The 18,026-nt window shown below is 51.6% G+C and overlaps 1 protein-coding gene across 5 annotated transcripts in view; it reads left to right on the forward strand.

Annotated features, from left to right (window-relative positions):
- LOC105495626 (spectrin beta, non-erythrocytic 4) overlaps positions 1 to 18,026 on the forward strand; it is a 117,054-nt gene that overhangs the window by 38,812 nt on the left and 60,216 nt on the right. For all 5 annotated transcript variants that reach the window (XM_071086863.1, XM_071086864.1, XM_071086866.1 and 2 more), the window contains 8 exons: positions 2,750 to 2,862; positions 2,958 to 3,145; positions 3,220 to 3,337; positions 3,605 to 3,763; positions 4,738 to 5,040; positions 6,910 to 7,060; positions 13,333 to 14,281; positions 16,034 to 16,171. In XM_071086863.1, the coding sequence (XP_070942964.1) occupies positions 2,750 to 2,862; positions 2,958 to 3,145; positions 3,220 to 3,337; positions 3,605 to 3,763; positions 4,738 to 5,040; positions 6,910 to 7,060; positions 13,333 to 14,281; positions 16,034 to 16,171 (2,119 nt within the window). The remainder of the gene's footprint in view (positions 1 to 2,749; positions 2,863 to 2,957; positions 3,146 to 3,219; positions 3,338 to 3,604; positions 3,764 to 4,737; positions 5,041 to 6,909; positions 7,061 to 13,332; positions 14,282 to 16,033; positions 16,172 to 18,026) is intronic.

The raw sequence follows: 18,026 nt of genomic DNA on the forward strand, positions 1-18,026 counted from the left end.
TTTATTTTACTTATTTGTTTTTATTCACTTATTTATTATTCTTATATTTATTTATTTTTTGAGACAGAGTCTTGCTCTGTCACAGACTGGCATGCAGTGGGGGTGATCCCAGCTCACTGCAACTTCCACCTCCCAGGTTCAAGTGATTCTCCTGCCTCAGCCTCCCAAGTAACTGGGACTACAGGTGCATGCCACCACGCCTATTTTTTTTTTTTTTTTAGCAGAGATGGGGTTTCACCGTTGTTGGCCAGGCTAGTCTCAAACTCCTGACCTCAAGTGATCTGCTCGCCTCGTCCTCCCAAAGAGCTAGGATTACAGGCATGAGCTACCACACCTGGCCTACTTATTTAGGAGTACAGGCTCATGCCTGTACTCCCAGCATTTTGGGAGGTTAAGGCAAGAGGATCGCTTGAGGCCAGAAGTTGAGGACCAGCCTGGGCAACATAGCGAAATCTCATCTCTACAAAAAAAAAAAAAAAAAGAAAAGAAAAAGAAAAAAAAAGAAAGAAATGAAAAATCTTAGCTAAGCGTGGTGGCACACACCTGTAGTCCCAGCTACACAGAAGACCAAGGCAGGAGGATCACTTTAGCCCAGGAGTTTAAAGTTGCAATGAGCTCTGATTGCAACACTGCACTCCAGATCCTGACTCAAAAAGCAAAAACAACCACCAATTAAAATGATGTTAGAATTTGTTGAGTTTTCCCTCTGTACCAGGCTGGTCTTTCTAATACTTACATTGTTCCTAGGAGGCAGGAACCATGCTCATCTTTATTATAACAATGGGGAAACTAAGGCTCAGAGAAGCCAGGTTATTTTCTGAGGACATGCAGTGAGTAAGTGTTGAACTGGGATTCAAGTGGATGCTGCCCCCAAAGCCTGTTTCTTGACATCAAGCCTCGTGCACCATTTACAAGCTAACTAAATTTTTATTTAGCATCTACTGTGTGCCAGGGAAGGCAGAACAGTAGTAACTAAGACGGGCATATGGCCGGGCATAGTGTCCCATGCCTATAGTCCCAGCACTATGGGAGGCTGAGGCAGGAGGATTGTTTCAGCCCAAGAGTTCAAGATCAGCCTGGGCAACACAGTGAGACCCTGTCCCTATTTTATAAAAAAGAAAAAGTCTATTTAAAAAAAAATTACAAAAAATTAGCTTGGTGTGGTGCTGTGTGCCTGTAATCTCAGCTACTTGGGAGGCTGAGGCATGAGAATCGCTTGAACCTGGGAGGCAGAGGTTGCAGTAGGTCAAGATCACGCCATTGTACTCCAGCCTGGGCGACAGCTTGAGACTCTGCCTCAAAAGAAAGAAAGAAAGAAAGAAAGAGAGAGAGAGAGAGGGAGGGAGGGAGGGAGGGAGGGAGGGAGGAAGGAAGGAAGGAAGGAAGGAAGGAAGGAAGGAAGGAAGGAAGGAAGGAAGGGAAAAGAAAAGAAAAGAAAAGAGGCATAGTTTTGTCCTCATGAAACTCAAGCTCTAGATAATGACATAATCACGTAAGTGAGTAGGTAATTACAAATTGTGATACATTCTGGGAAGGACATCATAAGATGCTAAGAGGAGAATAACATGAGGATTACCAACTATAGACAGAGTGAACACGGAGGCTTATCTAAGGAAATTTGAGCTGAGCCAGGCATGGTGGTGCACACCTTTAGTTCTGACTACTCAGGAGGCTGAGGTGGGAGGATTGCTTGAACCTAGGAGTTTGAGGCTGCAGTGACCTGTGACTGCACCACTGTGCTTCAGCCTGGACAACAGAGCCAGAGCCAGACTCCATCTGTTGAAAAAAAAGTAAAAAGTTGAGTTGAGTTCTGAAGCATAAGCGGGAATTAGGAACACAGAAGAGGGGCAGTGCTCCAGACAGTGAGAACAGCACATGCAAAGGCCCTGAGGTGGAAGGTAGAATGGTGTGTTCAAGAAACAAGTATAGGCTGGGCACGGTGGCTCACATCTGTAATCCCAGCACTTTGGGAGGCCGAGGTGGGCAGATCGCCTGAGGTCAGGAGTTCGAGACCAGCCTGACCAACATGGTGAAGCCCTGTCTCTGCTAAAAATACAAAATCAGCCAGGCATGGTGGCGCATGCCTGTAACCCCAGCTACTTGGGAGACTGAGACAGGAGAATCGCTTGAACCTGGGAGGTGGAGGTTACAGTGAGGCAAGATCATGCCATTGCACTCCAGCCTGGGCAACAAGAGCAAAACTCCATCTTAAAAAAAAAGAGGCCGGGCGCGGTGGCTCAAGCCTGTAATCCCAGCACTTTGGGAGGCTGAGACGGGCGGATCACGAGGTCAGGAGATCGAGACCATCCTGGCTAAAACAATGAAACCCCGTCTCCACTAAAAATACAAAAAAATTAGCCGGGCGTGGTGGCGGCGCCTGTAGTCCCAGCTACTCGGGAGGCTGAGGCAGGAGAATGGCGGGAACCCGGGAGGCGGAGCTTGCAGTGAGCCGAGATCGCGCCACTGCACTCCAGCCTGGGCGACAGAGCGAGACTCCGCCTCAAAAAAAAAAAAAAAAAAAAGAAAAGAAAAGTATAGCTATTTATCTATGGTGGTTTATATGTGTCAGGCACTATTTAATCCCAGGAGGTAGATTTCTATTTGACAAAACCTGAGGAACAGAGAGGTTAATTATCTTGCCCAAGGTCACACAGCTAATGAGAGTAGCTTCTCCATCCCTCCACCCAATACCTTCAAGCACTCTGTCAAAGTGCCCACTGTCTTGTTTCCCACTCCCTCTTCCCTCCAGATGTGAACATGGAGGCTCCAGATGAGAAGTCCATCATCACCTATGTGGTCTCTTTCTACCACTATTTCTCCAAGATGAAGGCTCTGGCTGTGGAGGGGAAGCGTATCGGGAAGGTATAAGGAGCCAAGGAGTGGGTGAGTGGGAAGCTGGGAGCTGGCGGCAGGCATGGGTGGGATGAGGCTGACCCCCGCTTCCTCTGCTGTGTCAGGTCTTGGACCAGGTGTTGGAGGTGGGTAAGATCATAGAACGCTACGAGGAGCTGGCGGCCGAGCTGCTGGCCTGGATTCACCGCACCGTGGGCCTCATCAGCAACCAGAAATTTGCCAACTCCTTAAGTGGGGTACAGCAGCAACTCCAGGCTTTCACGGCCTATTGCACGCTGGAGAAGCCTGTCAAGTGAGGCCCAGCTCTGGAGGGAGGGCGGGCAGGGGTGGCATGATGGCAGGTCTCCTGAGCTCATGCTCCTTCAGGTTCCAGGAGAAGGGGAACCTAGAGGTGCTGCTCTTCAGCATCCAGAGCAAACTGCGTGCCTGCAACCGTCGCCTCTTTGTGCCTCGGGAGGGCTGTGGCATCTGGGATATTGACAAGGTAAGGCCACGGATGCAGGGGAGAGGTGGAGTTGCACTGTGGAGTTGTATAGGTTGCACACTGCTCAAGGGAATCGTTCACATTGTAGGCATGATGGATTAGATATTCATTCTGACAGTTTTTCAGTAGTAAAGTGTCATAATGAAGCAACATGTTTTCCAATTTGCATGAAGTTGCCATAATGCTATGAGTGGCCTCAGACTAAGTCAAGACCATTAAACTGTGGGGAGCTGTCAGAGTCTGACTGCCTCCTCCTATCTCCTGCAGGCATGGGGTGAGCTGGAGAAGGCTGAGCATGAGCGGGAGGCTGCCCTACGGGCTGAGCTGATTCGGCAGGAGAAGCTGGAACTACTGGCACAGAGGTTTGACCACAAGGTGGCTATGAGGGAGAGCTGGCTGAATGAGAACCAGCGTCTGGTCTCCCAGGTACAAGGTGTAGGGCTTGGCTCCGGGGGGGAAAGGGAGGGAGGGCGGGGCTGATGGTCCTGGGACCAAAGAGGGAGACTTGATCTCCTAGGCAACAGGGAAGAGTTAGATTAGTTTCCTGGTGATAAATGAGGATGGGAAGGGAAACTTGGTCTTCTAAGTGATTGTTGGGTGAGGGGAATGGGCCCGATCTCCAGGGTAATGGGAGAGTGAGGCTGGTCTTCAGGGTAACTAGAAAGGGCAGAATTAGTCTCTTCAGCAATAGGGGGAGTGTTTTAAATGACAAGAGAGGTTGTATCTTGTGTCTAGGGTAACTCAGGAGGATAGAATTGGTTTCCTAAGTAACAGAGTCAGGTAAACCAGGACAGGGGAAGCGTGGGCCTCTTTCCTGAGCAACAAGTTTAAGGTTAGAGATGTAACAGGAGGGCGGGACTTGTTTCCAGGGTAACTGGAGAGAGTAGAGCTGGTCTCCAGGGAAACGGGAAGGTGGGGTTGGTCTCTAGGGCAACAGAGGAGGTGGGTCTGTTCTCCAGGGTAACTGGAGAAGATTGGGTTGGTCTCCAGGACAACAGGGGAGGGTGGGGTTGATCTCCAGGGTAACTGGAGAGGGTGGCACTGGTCTCCAGGGCTACAAGGGAGGATGGGGCTGGTCTTCAAGGTAACTGTGGAAGATGGGCTGATCTCCAGGGCAACAGGAAAGGGGAGTTGGTCTTTAGAGTAACTGGGGAGGGTGGCGCTGGTCTCCAGGGTAACAAGGGAGGGTGGGGTTGGTCTCCAAGGTAACAGTGGAGGGTGGGGCTGGTCTCCAGGTTACCTGGGTAACAGGGGAGGGCGGGGCTGGTCTCCAGGATAACTAGGGAGGGCAGGGCCAGTCTCCAAGGTAATGGAGGGGGGAGTCCCCAGGGTCACACAGGGTCAAGGTAACAGGTGGACTGCTGAGGCAGCATGGGTGAGTGTCTGGCTCACTGCCCCAGGACAACTTTGGGTATGAGTTGCCCGCAGTGGAGGCAGCCATGAAGAAACACGAAGCGATCGAGGCAGACATTGCAGCCTACGAGGAGCGGGTACAGGGTGTGGCAGAGCTGGCCCAGGCGTTGGCGGCCGAAGGCTACTACGATATCCGGCGGGTGGCAGCCCAGCGTGACAGCGTCCTGCGCCAGTGGGCCCTGCTAACTGGGCTTGTGGGTGCCCGGCGGACACGGCTCGAGCAGAACCTGGCCCTGCAGAAGGTCTTCCAGGAGATGGTGTACATGGTGGACTGGATGGAGGAGATGCAGGTGCCAGGCGGGGGCCGCGGATGTGGGTGGAGTGCCAGGAGGGAGGGAAGGATGCAGACGCTGAAAGCGTTGACAGACAGCTGGAGCTGGAGAGGGAAGGGCAGAGATAGAAGAAGATAAAGAGAAAGCCAGGAAGACAAAAAGAGAGAACGAGAGAGAGAGTGAGAGAAAGATACAGAGATGGACAAGAGAGGCAGACAAAGAAACAGAATGGGAACGAGACAGAGACGAATAGAGAAATAGAAAAATGCTGGACACGGTGGCTTATACGTGTAATCCCAGCACTCTGGGAGGCCGAGGTGGGCAGATCACTTGAGGTCAGGAGTTTCAGACCAGCCTGTCCAACCTGGTGAAACCCCCTGTCTACTAAAAATACAGAACAATTAGCTGGGTGTGGTGGCATGTGCCTGTAGTCCCAGCTATTTGGGAGGCTGAGGTTCAAGAATCGCTTGAATCTAGGAGGCAGAGGCTGCAGTGAGCCAAGATGGTGCCACTGCACTCCAGCCTGGATGACAGAATATGATTCTGTCTAAAAAAAAAAAAAAAAGAAGAAAAAAAGAGAGAGAAATGAAAAAAGACATGGAGATACAGAGACAGAGTAAGCCAGGGATGCAGACAGAGAGTGACAGTTTGAGAGAGAGGGAGAGAAATCAGAGAGGCAGAGAGAGGGGGAGGCAGACACAAAGGTGACAATGAAAATCTGCATGACTACAGAGAAAGATACAGGAAGATTGGAATCAATTTGAGAGAGGGAAAGACCTACCAGAAATAGAGAGAGATGAGACAATAAAGATAGAAGCCAGCTGGGCATGGTGGCTTACACCTGCGGTACCAGCACTGTGGGAGGCCGAGGTAGGCAGATTGCTTGAGCCCCAGAGTTTGAGACCAGCCTGGTCAACATAGTGAGATCCTGTCTGTACAAAAAAAATAAAAACAAAAACAAAAACTAGCTAGGTGTGGTGGCATGCGCTTGTAGTCCCGGCTACTCTGAAATGGGACGATCACTTGAGCCCAGGAGGTTGAGGCTGTGTGAGCCATGATTGCACCACTACACTCCAGCCTGGGTGACAGAACAAGATCCTGTCTCAAAAAAAAAAAGAAGCCGGGTGCGGTGGCTCACACCTGTAATCCCAGCACTTTGGGAGGCCAAGGCAGGCGGATCATCTGAGGTCAGGAGTTCGAGACCTGCCTGACCAACATGGCAAAACCCCATCTCTACTAAAACATCCAAAAATTAGCCGGGCAAGGTACATCCACTCGGGAGGCAGGAGAATCGCTTGAACCCGGGAGGCGGAGCTTGCAGTGAGCCGAGATCGTGCCACTGTACTCCAGCCTGGGCGACAGAGCCAGACTCTGTCTCAAAAAAAGAAGAAGAGGAAAAAAAAAAAAAAAAAAGAAGGAAAAGAAGGAAGGAAGGAAGGAAGATACAGACAGAGAGAAAGAGAAAGGGGTAGAAATGTAGAAAGAGAGATGCAGAGAGAGATGGAGACAAAGATGTATAGACAAGAAAGACATGGAAGCAGAGACTGAGCTGCTGTGACAGAGACAAAGCCCAGAAATGTAGAGTCCACGAGAGATGGAAACATTCAGAGAGAGACAGGTAGAGAAAGAGGGAGACAGAGACAGAACACCATTGCTAGCTGTGAGAGCCGACAACAGCTGGGGCTCGGCTTTTTTCTTTCTGATGAGGAAACTGAGGCCCAGGCCACAGAGCTGGTAAGAGGGTCTTGAGGCTGGTCCATATCTCTCCAAGACGGGTCAGAGTCAAGAGTGACAGTGCAGAGCAGCAGGGGCTGGCACAGGCGATGGGGGAGAGGCGAGTGGCCAGGGCAGTGCCAGAGGTGTGCTCAGTGCTGTCCCCGCTTGTAGGCTCAGCTGCTGTCCCCGGAGTGTGGGCAGCACCTGGTGGAGGCAGATGACCTGTTGCAGAAGCATGGACTGCTGGAGGGAGACATTGTGGCCCAGAGCGAGCGGGTGGAGGCGCTCAATGCCGCTGCCCTGCGCTTCTCCCAGCTGCAGGGTGAGTCTTGGGGCTGGGGCTGGGGCTGGGGTTGGAGACTCTTGGGACTGTTGCCGATAGAGACAAGAGTGACTCCTGAGAGAAGAAAAGAGTGAGCTCCTTGTCCTTGGAGGCATTTAAGCAGAGCCTAAGATCACATTCCATTAAGGAAGTCATGGGGAGAATCAATGCCCTGAGTGGCAGGGTGGACCACTCGACCTCTTCCTGCTTTAGATTCTGCAGTGATAACCCACATTTATTGAGCACTTGTTATGTGCCAAGCCCTTCACAGATTGCTCTCAACGAATACCATTTAAAAAGACCTGTGTGTTGGCTGGGTGTGGTGGCTCATGCCTGTAATCCTAGCAGTCTAGGAGGCCTAGGCGGGTGGATCACCTGAGGTCAGGAGTTTGAGACCAGCCTGACCAACATGGTGAAACCCCGTCTCTACTAAAAATACAAAAAACAATTAGCCAGGCATGGGGGCACGTGCCTGTAATCCCAGCTACCTGGAAGCCTGAGGCAGGAGAATCGCTGGACCCCCAGGAGGTGGAGGCTGCAGTGAGCTGAGATCCTGCCACTGGCACTCCAGCCTGGGCAACAGAGCAAGACTTCCTCTCAAAAAATAAATAAATAAAATAAAAAGACCTGTGCCGGCTGGGCATGGTGGCTCATGCCTATAATTCCAACACTTTGGGAGGCTAAGGCAGGAGGATCACTTGAGCCCAGGAATTCAAGACCAGCCTGGCCAACACAGAAAGACCTCATCTCTACCTAAATAAATAAATAAATAAATAAGCCAGGCCCGGTGATACATGCCTGTAGTGCCAGCTACTTGGAGGCTGAGGGAGGAGGCTCACTTGAGGCCAAGAATTGGAGGCTTCAGTAAGCCATGATCATGCCACTGCACTCCAGCCTGGGTGACACAGTGAGATCCTGTCTCTTAAAAAACAAACAAGAAAACCTTTGCTAAGTAATGTTAATCAGGGCCTGTTTAACCACAGGTGATAGAAACTCAGTTCAAATGGCTTAAGGTGAAAAGAGGAGTGGACTGGCTAACGTAACCAAAATGTTCAGGGAAGCCTAGGCAACATGGCAAAACCCCGTCTCTGCCAAAAATACAAAAAATTAGCTAGGCATGGTGGTGCATGCCTGTAGTCCCAGCTACTCCAGAGGCTGAGGTGGGAGAATCACCTGAACCTGGGAAGTCGAGGCTGCAGTAAGCCAAGACTGTGCCACTACACTCCAGCCTGGGCAACTGGACTGAGACCCTGTCACCAAAAAAAAAAAAAAAAAAAAAAAAAAAAATCTGGGGAAGGGTGGGTTTTACTTCAGGCATGGCTGGATCCAGGTATGGCTCAAGGGTGCTTTTAGGACTCCATCTGAGACCAGGCCTGGTGTGTCTCATGCTTGTAATTCCAGAGCTTTGGGACGCCAAGATGGGAGGATTGCTTGAGGCCAGGAGTTTTGGGCAACATAGCGAGACCCCATCTCCATATCAAAAACGAAAAAGACTCAGGCCAGGCTTGGTGGCTCATGCCTGTAATCCTAACACTTAGGTGTTAGGTGTTAGGAAGGCCGAGGCAGGCGGATCACTTGAGGTTAGGCTTTGGCCAACATGATGAAACCCCATCTCTTCTACAAATACAAAAAAAATTAGCCAGGCATAGTGGTGCACACCTGTAATCCTAGCTACTCAGGAGGCTGAGGTGGGAAGATTGCTTGAACCCAGGATGCAGAGGTTTCAGTCAGCCAAGACCGTACCACCAGGCACACGCCAGCCTGGGTGACAGAGTGAGACTCCTTCTCAAAACATAAACAAAAGACTCTCTCTCTCTCGTCTCTCTCCATCTCTAGTCTCTGTGTTGGTGTCACTGTCAAGCAGTCCTGCCCCTTGTGGTATAAATCCAGGATCATTCAGCCCTAGGTATACATCCTAACAGGTTATCAGAGCCAATGGGACACAGGCCCCTTTCTCCCAAGAGTTCTAACAAAAAGTCTTAGGAGAGCTTGTATTAGTTCACAGTGGATTCCATCATTGCTCAGCCAATCACTGTGGCCCCAGGGTATGCAGGGACCTAATTGGCCACATGCATGTGACACACCTATCCCAGGGCCAGGAGTGGGGTCAGCCCATTCCAAAGACTTAGACTGAAAAAGAGGAGAAAGGGACGCCCTTACCAGACACAAGGTCATGGATGCTGATAGGCAAAACCAAGACTGGCTCTAATAAGGTTCCTGTCTTACTTATGTCAGTGCCCTCCAGCCAGAGACCACCAGGAGTCCCTCTGTGGTCAAACCAAGTTGGGTTTGGTGGCTCTTTACACACACCATGGGGAGCTGTGGGGCATCTCAGCAAGAAAGTATGATGGGGGGCCGGGCGCAGTGGCTCACACCTGTAATCCCAGCACTTTGGGAGGCCGAGGCAGGTGGATCCCATGAGGTCAGGAGTTCGAGACCCGCCTGGCCAACATAGTGAAACCCCATCTGTACTGAAAATACAAAAAATTAGCTGGGCATGGTGACGCGTGCCTGTAATCCCAGCAACCCAGAAGGCTGAGGCAGGAGAATTGCTTGAATCTGGGAGGTGGAAGTTGCTGTGAGCCTAGATCGTGCCACTGCACACCAGCCTGAGCAACAGAGTGAGACCCCATCTCAAATACATATATATATATGACTGGGGGCTTATTGTAGGATTTGGGCTTGTGTTAGGTGATTTGGAAGATGATTCAGTGTAGTGAGTTGTGCTGTGGATTGGATGATGTCAGAATATGGGGGTGACTAGGTGATCGGGCATCTTAATCATTTTGATCTAGGTGGTGGGAGGAACCGAAGGAGGCTGTTGCAGTCATTGGAAGCTGTCATTCATCTTACCCAGCGAGGGGGATGCATGGTCATTTTTTTTTTTTTTTGAGACAGAGTCTCGCTCTGTCACCCAGGCTGGAGTGCAGTGGCCGGATCTCAGCTCACTGCAAGCTCCGCCTCCCAGGTTTACGCCATGCTCCTGCCTCAGCCTCCCGAGTAGCTGGGACTACAGGTGCCCGCCACCTCGCCTGGCTAGTTTTTTGTATTTTTTAGTAGAGACAGGGTTTCACCGTATTAGCCAGGATGGTCTCGATCTCCTGACCTCGTGATCCGCCCGTCTCAGCCTCCCAAAGTGCTGGGATTACAGGCTTGAGCCACCACACCCAGCCTGTGGTCATTTTTGTGGTTTGCACAGTGACCTTGATTTTGTCTGTGCTCAGGCATGATTATGGAGTGAGCTTGGTTTTGTCCTACTCCATCATGGTCAGAGTGGCCCCATCTGATATGAGTGTTCTGTGAGATTTTTTTTTTATTATTGTTGTTGTTTATTTTATTTATTTATTTTTTTAGACACTTGATCTCTATGTTACTCAGGCTGGTCTTGAACTCCTGGGCTCAAGCAATCCTCCCGCTTCCACCTCCCAGAGTGTTGGGATTACAGGTGGGAGCCACTGTCCCTGGCCATTTCTGTGAGATTATTATTTTTATTTATTTTATTCTTTTTGAGATGGAGTTTTGCTGTTGTTGTCCAGGCTGGAGTGCAATGGCGCGATCTCAGCTTACTGCAACCTCCGCCTCCTGGGTTCAAGCGATTCTTCTGCCTCAGCCTCCTGAGTAGCTAGGATTATAGGCATGCGCCACCGTGTCCCGCTAATTTTATATTTTCAGTAGAGACTGGGCTTCTCCATGTTGGTCAGGCTGGTCTCGAACTCCTGACCTCAGGTGATCTGCCTGCCTCGGCCTCCCAAAGTGCTGGGATTACAGGTGTGAGGCACCGCGCCCAGCCTGTGAGATTATTTATACTCCTCGGAACACCATGGCTAGCCCTGAGTGCTGATGGCAGTCAGGACTGCTTTTTATCTTTCTCATTGATGAGGTAACTGAGGCCCAGGCCATGGAGCTGATAAGAGGGTCTTGAGGCTGGTCCATATCTCTCCGTTAAGATGTTTTCCTCCTTTATCTGGAGCCCACAGCCCTTTGGAATCTTGGAGCATTATTAGAAAAGGGACAACCTGTCTGGCTTGCAGGCTGGTGGGGAATTTTCTCGCCCTAGCCGACGTGGGTCACATCCTAAGTACAAATGCTGAGATTTCCCTCCACGCCCTGGTGTGGACATCCTGACCCTGGCTCAGCCCCCTCCCATCCCCATCTCATCTCCAGGCGAGGTTGTTGGGACCCTCTCCTTCAACTTAGCTAGGTTTGTCTCGGGAAGCTCCCTTTGCCCTCGCCTTGTGAGTTCTTGGCTCCTGTGACAATCAGCAGCCCCGAGAATACAACAGAGGGGCCGGTGTGGGGAGTGCGAGTGTGGGCAGTGCGTTGTCATGGGGATGGGAGGCAGCGCTGCCTGATGGGTGGTCCAGAGTGTGAGCTCTTGATGGACCGCTTCTTAGCTGATCCTAGGGCAATCCTTCCTCTCTCTGAGAGGAAGTCTCTTCATCTGGAAAATGGGGCTGATAAGGATACTGGCCTCACAGGATGGTTGTAAGAATCAAATGACATTGTGTGAGAGTAAGGGCTGGGTACATGGAAGCTGTTTTTTTGTTTTGTTTTGTTTTGTTTTCTAAGACAGACTCTCGCTCTGTTGCCCAGGCTGGAGTACAGTGGCTCTATCTCGGCTCACTGCAGTCTCAACGTCCCTGGCTCAAGTGATCTTCCCACCTCAGCCTCCCGAGTAGCTGGGACTACAGGTGCACGCCACCACGCCCAGCTAATTTTGGTATTTTTGGTAGACATGGGGTTTTGCCATGTTGCCCAGGCTGGTCTCAAACTCCTGACCTCAAGTGATCTGCTCGCCTCGGCCTCCCAAGGTGTTAGGATTACAGGCATAAGCCATTGCGCCTGGCAAGAAGCTGTTGTTTTTGTAACTATTATTCAGTTGGATACCTTGTGGTTTGAGTCAACATCAGTGAACATACAGAATTACAGAAATCCCACATTCCACCTAGGGCAGTGTCTCTCTCTCACTTTTATGATCCAGTAAGAAATACACAGCCAAGCAGTGGCTCATGCCTGTAATCCCTGTACTTTGGGAGGCCAAGGTGGGTGAATTGCTTGAGCCCAGATATTGGAGACCAGCTAGTGAGACTCCATTTCCACAAAAAACTTAGAAAAAAAAATTAGCCAGGCATAGTGATGTGGGCCCATAGTCCCAGCTACTCAGGAGGCTGAGACGGGAGGATCACTTGAGCCCAGGAGTTGGAGGCTGCAGTGAGCCATGATCGTGCCACGCACTCCAGTCTGGGTGATAGAGTGAGACCCTATCTCTAAAATAAAATAATAAATGCACTTATCTCATGACTCACAGTTCACATGCATACATGGACACACACACTAACACAGAGGTTTTATAAAACAATATTTCCAGGCTGGGCGCGGTGGCTCACGCCTGTAATCCCAGCACTTTGGGAGGCCAAGGAGGGCGCGGATCATGAGGTCAGGAGTTCAAAACCAGTCTGGCCAACATAGTGAAACCCCGTCTCTACTAAAAATACAACAACAAAAAAAAGCTGGACGTGGTGGCAGGCACCCGTAATCCCAGCAGTTTGGGAGGCCAAGGTAGGCGGATCACTTGAGGTCAGGAGTTTGAGACCAGCCTGGACAGCATGGTGAAACCCCGTCTCTACTAAAAATACAAAAATGAGCCAGGCATGGTGGTGGGCACCTCTAATCCTAGCTACTGGAGAGGCTGAGACAGGAGAATCGCTTAAACCTGGAGGTGGAGGTTGCAGTGAACTGAGATTGCGCCACTGCACTCCAGCCTGGGCAACAGAGCAAGACTCTGTCTCAAGAAAACAAACAAACGAAAAACAAAGAAGTTCCATTTGACTCAGTTCTGACATAAGCACAATTTTCACTCAAATATACAGAATCTGAGATGCTCTGAATCCATCCATCGTTCAGTCAACAAATCACTACATTCACTAGGCTACAGCTCTGGGTGCCACCCTCTGCTAGGCAGTGATTGGGATAGGGTGTGACAGTCCCAGGTCCTGTCCTTAAGGAGCTCTCAGTCCAGCGGGGGAGACAGGACAAAGCAATGACAACACAGAGTAGTCAGGGCTGGGATGGGGAAGCAGAGCAGCCTGAGAGGATCGAGGAGGAGCCTGCTCCAGCCTTGGGGTGTTAGGGAAGGCTGCCTGCAGGAGGAGCCGCGTGACCCGGCACCTGATGAAGTCACACCAAGGACAGGGTAGGTAGCCCGCACCATCCTCTCTTGGGCGCCCCTTGGCTTGTGACCAATCCTGGATGCTCCCCTTCTCCTGGCTCAGGCTACCAGCCCTGCGACCCGCAGGTCATCTGCAACCGCGTGAACCACGTGCACGGCTGCTTGGCGGAGCTGCAGGAGCAGGCGGCGCGGCGACGGGCAGAGCTGGAGGCCTCGCGGAGCCTGTGGGCGCTGCTGCAGGAGCTGGAGGAGGCCGAGAGTTGGGCGCGCGACAAGGAGCGCCTCCTGGAGGCTGCGGGCGGCGGCGGTGCGGCGGGCGCAGCGGGCGCAGCGGGCACGGCGGGCGGCGCGCATGACCTGTCCAGCACCGCGCGCCTCCTGGCCCAGCACAAGATCCTGCAGGGTGAGCTGGGCGGGCGGCGGGCTTTGCTGCAGCAGGCCCTGCGGTGTGGCGAGGAGCTGGTTGCAGCCGGCGGCGCCGTCGGCCCGGGAGCAGAGACGGTGCAGCTGGTGGGCCTGGCAGAGCGCGCGGCGAGCGCCCGGCGCCGCTGGCAGAGGCTGGAAGAGGCGGCTGCGCGGCGCGAGCGGCGGCTGCAGGAGGCGCGGGCGCTGCACCAGTTCGGCGCTGACCTCGACGGGCTGCTGGACTGGCTTCGTGACGCTTACCGCCTGGCAGCCGCTGGCGACTTTGGCCACGACGAAGCGTCCAGCCGCCGCCTGGGGCGCCAGCACCGCGCGCTCACCGGAGAGGTGGAGGCGCATCGCGGGCCCGTGAGCGGCCTGCGACGCCAGCTGGCAACACTCGGGGGTGCCAGTGGCGCAGGGCCGCTGGTGGTGGCGCTGCAGGTGCGCGTGGTGGAAGCCGAGCAGTTGTTCGCTGAGGTGACCGAAGTGGCGGCGCTGCGGCGCCAGTGGCTGCGGGACGCGCTCGCTGTCTACCGCATGTTTGGCGAGGTGCACGCGTGCGAGCTGTGGATCGGCGAGAAGGAGCAATGGCTGCTTTCCATGCGTGTGCCCGATTCACTCGACGACGTTGAGGTGGTGCAGCACCGGTGAGCGCACACATGTGGGACTCCGGGGTCCCATTCCTCATGCACCCAGTCTCACCTTCATTGGTTCAACAGTTCCCATGTTCGCTCAGCTGGAACAAGGGGTTCCAATCCCTGCTTCACTCATAACCAGCTTTGTGACAGTTAGAAGGTTTGCAACCTGCCTAACCTTCCTGAACCTCAGCTTGCCCACCTGTATAATGGGGGTGGTATTAAGTCCCTACCCAAGCTTGTGATGAAGGGTAAGTGAGTTCATACATGCAGAACATGACGCAAATGCCTGGGGGTAGAGGAAGCATTCCCCCAGCATTTGCTCTTATTACCCAGGCTTACATTCGCCAAGCATGAAATAAACGACCTATGCTTCTACAGGGACACCTCAGCCTGGCCCCTCCTCTGGGAGGCCTCCCAATGGTTCTGCATAAATGTCACCTCCCTAAGCTACTGAAATAGCTCTAACCCTTGACATTTTCCATTGCTTCATCCTGTTTTACATTTCTTTGTAGCACTTACCATCCCATGACATATTATATACTGACTTGTCTGTTGGCTGACTTAGCAATGAGTTGTTCAATTAGTGGGTGAACAATGTGTATTCCTCCTCTGCACCACTCTCTCTGAGCATCTTGTTCATCCATACATTCATTCAGCAGGTGTTAGTACTGAGTGCCTATGCCTTTCTAGGTCTTGTGCTGGGCACTGCTGGAAACACAGGGCTGCTCCTTGCCCCTACTGTGCCCACAGTTGCCCAGTTCTTTGAAACATTGATTTAAAGATGGGAGGACCATGTCCAGCTTAAAATAGACCTCAGTGGCTGTCATGTGGAGGGTGGGTTGGAGCAGTTGAGAGTTGTGGCTGGGAACCCAGAGAGGCAACTGGGGTGGGGACCCAGATGGAGTGGAACAGATTAGACCAGGGCTGGAAGTAAGTAGAAAGACAGGCCATGGAGGCCGATGGGCCAGAGCAATTTTCTAAAACAAAGCCCAGGGCTCTGGCCTGGGGGATGACAGTGCTGTCCCCAACATGGGGGCCCAGAGGAAGAACAAATTTGAGTCAGATGGGTGTGAATAGCCCCAAGAAGGTATACAGCAGACTTTAGGTTGAAGATAGGTTCAAAAGGTAAGAGGTTGAGGCTGAAGACTGAGGTGTGACTGTCATGAGTTCAGGGGAGAAGACCAAGGCTGTGGGGTTGGGTGGAATCGTCGAAGAAGGGTGTGAGGGAAAACCCAGAGGGCTCAGGGTGGAGTTGCTGCTGCGGAAACTCCCATTTAAACATCGGGTAGAGGCTAGGCATGGTGGTTCACGCCTGTAATCCCAGCACTTTGGGAGGCCAAGACAGGCGGATCACATAAGGTCAGGAGTTCAAGACCAGCCTGACCAACATGGTGAAAACCCATCTCTACTAAAAATAGAAAAGTTAGCTAGGTGTGGGGGCGCATGCCTGTAATCCCAGCTACTTGGGAGGCTGAGACATGAGAATCGCTTGAATCCGGGAGGCAGAGGTTGCAGTGAGCCGAGATTGTGCCACTGTACTCCAGCCCGGGTGACAGAGCAAGACTCCGTCTCAATACATACATACATACATACATACATACATACATACATACATACATACATTAAATTAAATTAACAGCAGGTAAAAGAGGAGGAGCCCACAAAGGAGGGTGGAGAATTAGGAGTAGAACCAGTAGAAGGCGTTTCATAAAACCAAGGTCCGCAGGGTTCGGGTGTCTGAGCATCTCCATCCTCCTGCAGATTCGAGAGCCTGGACCAAGAGATGAACAGCCTGATGGGCCGCGTTCTGGACGTGAACCACACGGTCCAGGAGCTGGTGGAAGGAGGCCACCCCAGTTCAGATGAGGTGCGTTCCTGCCAGGACCACCTCAACAGCAGGTAGGAGGGCCTGGGGCTGGGAGTCCCTCCCATCCTTCCCTTCCACACTCACACAACCATGGACAGCAAAGATGTGCAATCTCAAACCCCTGGAATCATAATGGCCACCTGATAAATCAACAAAATGTTGACCAAAAATCATAATCCCCAGTACTGGTGATGACGTGGTAAAATTAAAACAGACATTTCAGTTGGCTGTTCATTTATTTATCCAGAAATAATTTATTGAATATCTACAATCTGCCAGGAGTATTCCCAAGCACTTTATGTAACTTTTTACAGTATCCCAATGTTCTTTCGGGCACAATGGCTCATACTTGTAATCCCAGCACTTTGGGAGGCTGAGATGGGTGGATCACTTGAGCTCAGGAGTTCGAGACCAGCCTGGGCAACATGGCGAAAACCCCATCTCTCTCTCTATAAACAAAACAAAACAAAACAAAACAAAATTTAGCCAAGCATGGTGGTGCACACTTACAGTCCCAGCTACTCGGGAGGCTGAGGTGGGAGGATGCCTTGACGCCAGGAGGTAGAGATTGCAGTGAGCAGAGATTGTGCCACTGCACTCCAGCCTGGGTAATAGAGCCAGACTTTGTCTCAAAAAAAAAAAAAAAAAAAAAATTCCAATATCCCAATTTCCATGGTAAAGGTCCTAGAATTCAGATCTTTCTCTCTCTCTCTCTCTTTCTTTTTTTTTTTTTTTTTTTTTTTTTTTTGAGATAGTCTCGCTCTGTCACCCAGGCTGGAGTGCAGTGGCGCGATCTAGGCTCACTGCAAGCTCCACCTCCCGGGTTTACTTACGCCATTCTCCTGCCTCAGCCTCCCTAGTAGCTGGGACTACAGGTGCCCACCACCATGCCTGGCTAATTTTTTGTATTTTTAGTAGAGACAGGGTTTCAGCGTGTTAGCCAGGATGGTCTCAATCTCCTGACCTCGTGATCCGCCTGCCTCGGCCTCCCAAAGTGCTGGGATTACAGGCGTGAGCCACCGCGCCCAGCCTCTCTCTCTCTTTCTTTTGAGACAGGATTTTGCTCTGTTGCCCAGGCTGGAATACAGTGGCGTGATCATGGCTCATTGCAGCCTCCAACACCTAGGCTCAAGCGATCCTCCCACTTCTGCCTCCTGAGGAACTGGGACTACAGGTGCACACCACCATGCCCAGCTAATTAAAACATTTTTTTTTGTAGAGACGGGGGTCTCACTATGTTGGCCATGCTGGTCTTACAACTCCTGGGTTTGGCTGGGTGTGGTGGCTCACACCTGTAATCCCAGCACTTTGGGAGGTCAAGGCAGGTGGATCACCTGAGGTCAGGAGTTCGAGACCAGCCTGACCAATATGGTGAAACCCCATCTCTACTAAAAATACAAAAATTATCTGGGCATGGTGGCATGAGCCTGTAGTCCTAGCTACTCAGGAGGCTGAGGCAGAAGAATTGCTTGAACCCAGGAGGCAGAGCCTACAGTGAGCCGAGATCACACCACTCCACTGCAGCCTAGGTGACAGAGCAAGAATCTATGTCAAAAACAAACAAATAAACAAAGAAACAAACGAAATCTCCTGGCCTCCTCCCACCTCGGCCTTCCAAAGAGCTGGGATTACAGTGTAAGCCACTGCTCCTAGCCTACAACTCTTTTAAGATAAGTAACAAACTAATACAGTACATCTGGAATACTACCAGCAATTCTCCCAGTGCAGGTGGGGTCCTAGATGAAGATACAGGTCCAAAGAGGTGAACTCCTTATCCAAGATTACTCAGTCTATAAGTAGGAGTCAAATGCAGTTCTGGCTGAATCCTGAGCTGGAGCTGTTTATCTAATATATCCAGTCTTCCTGGTAACACTATGGGGTGGAAAT

The sequence above is a fragment of the Macaca nemestrina genome, chromosome 20 (assembly GCF_043159975.1).
Source record: "Macaca nemestrina isolate mMacNem1 chromosome 20, mMacNem.hap1, whole genome shotgun sequence".
NCBI classification, from domain to species: Eukaryota; Metazoa; Chordata; class Mammalia; order Primates; family Cercopithecidae; genus Macaca; species Macaca nemestrina.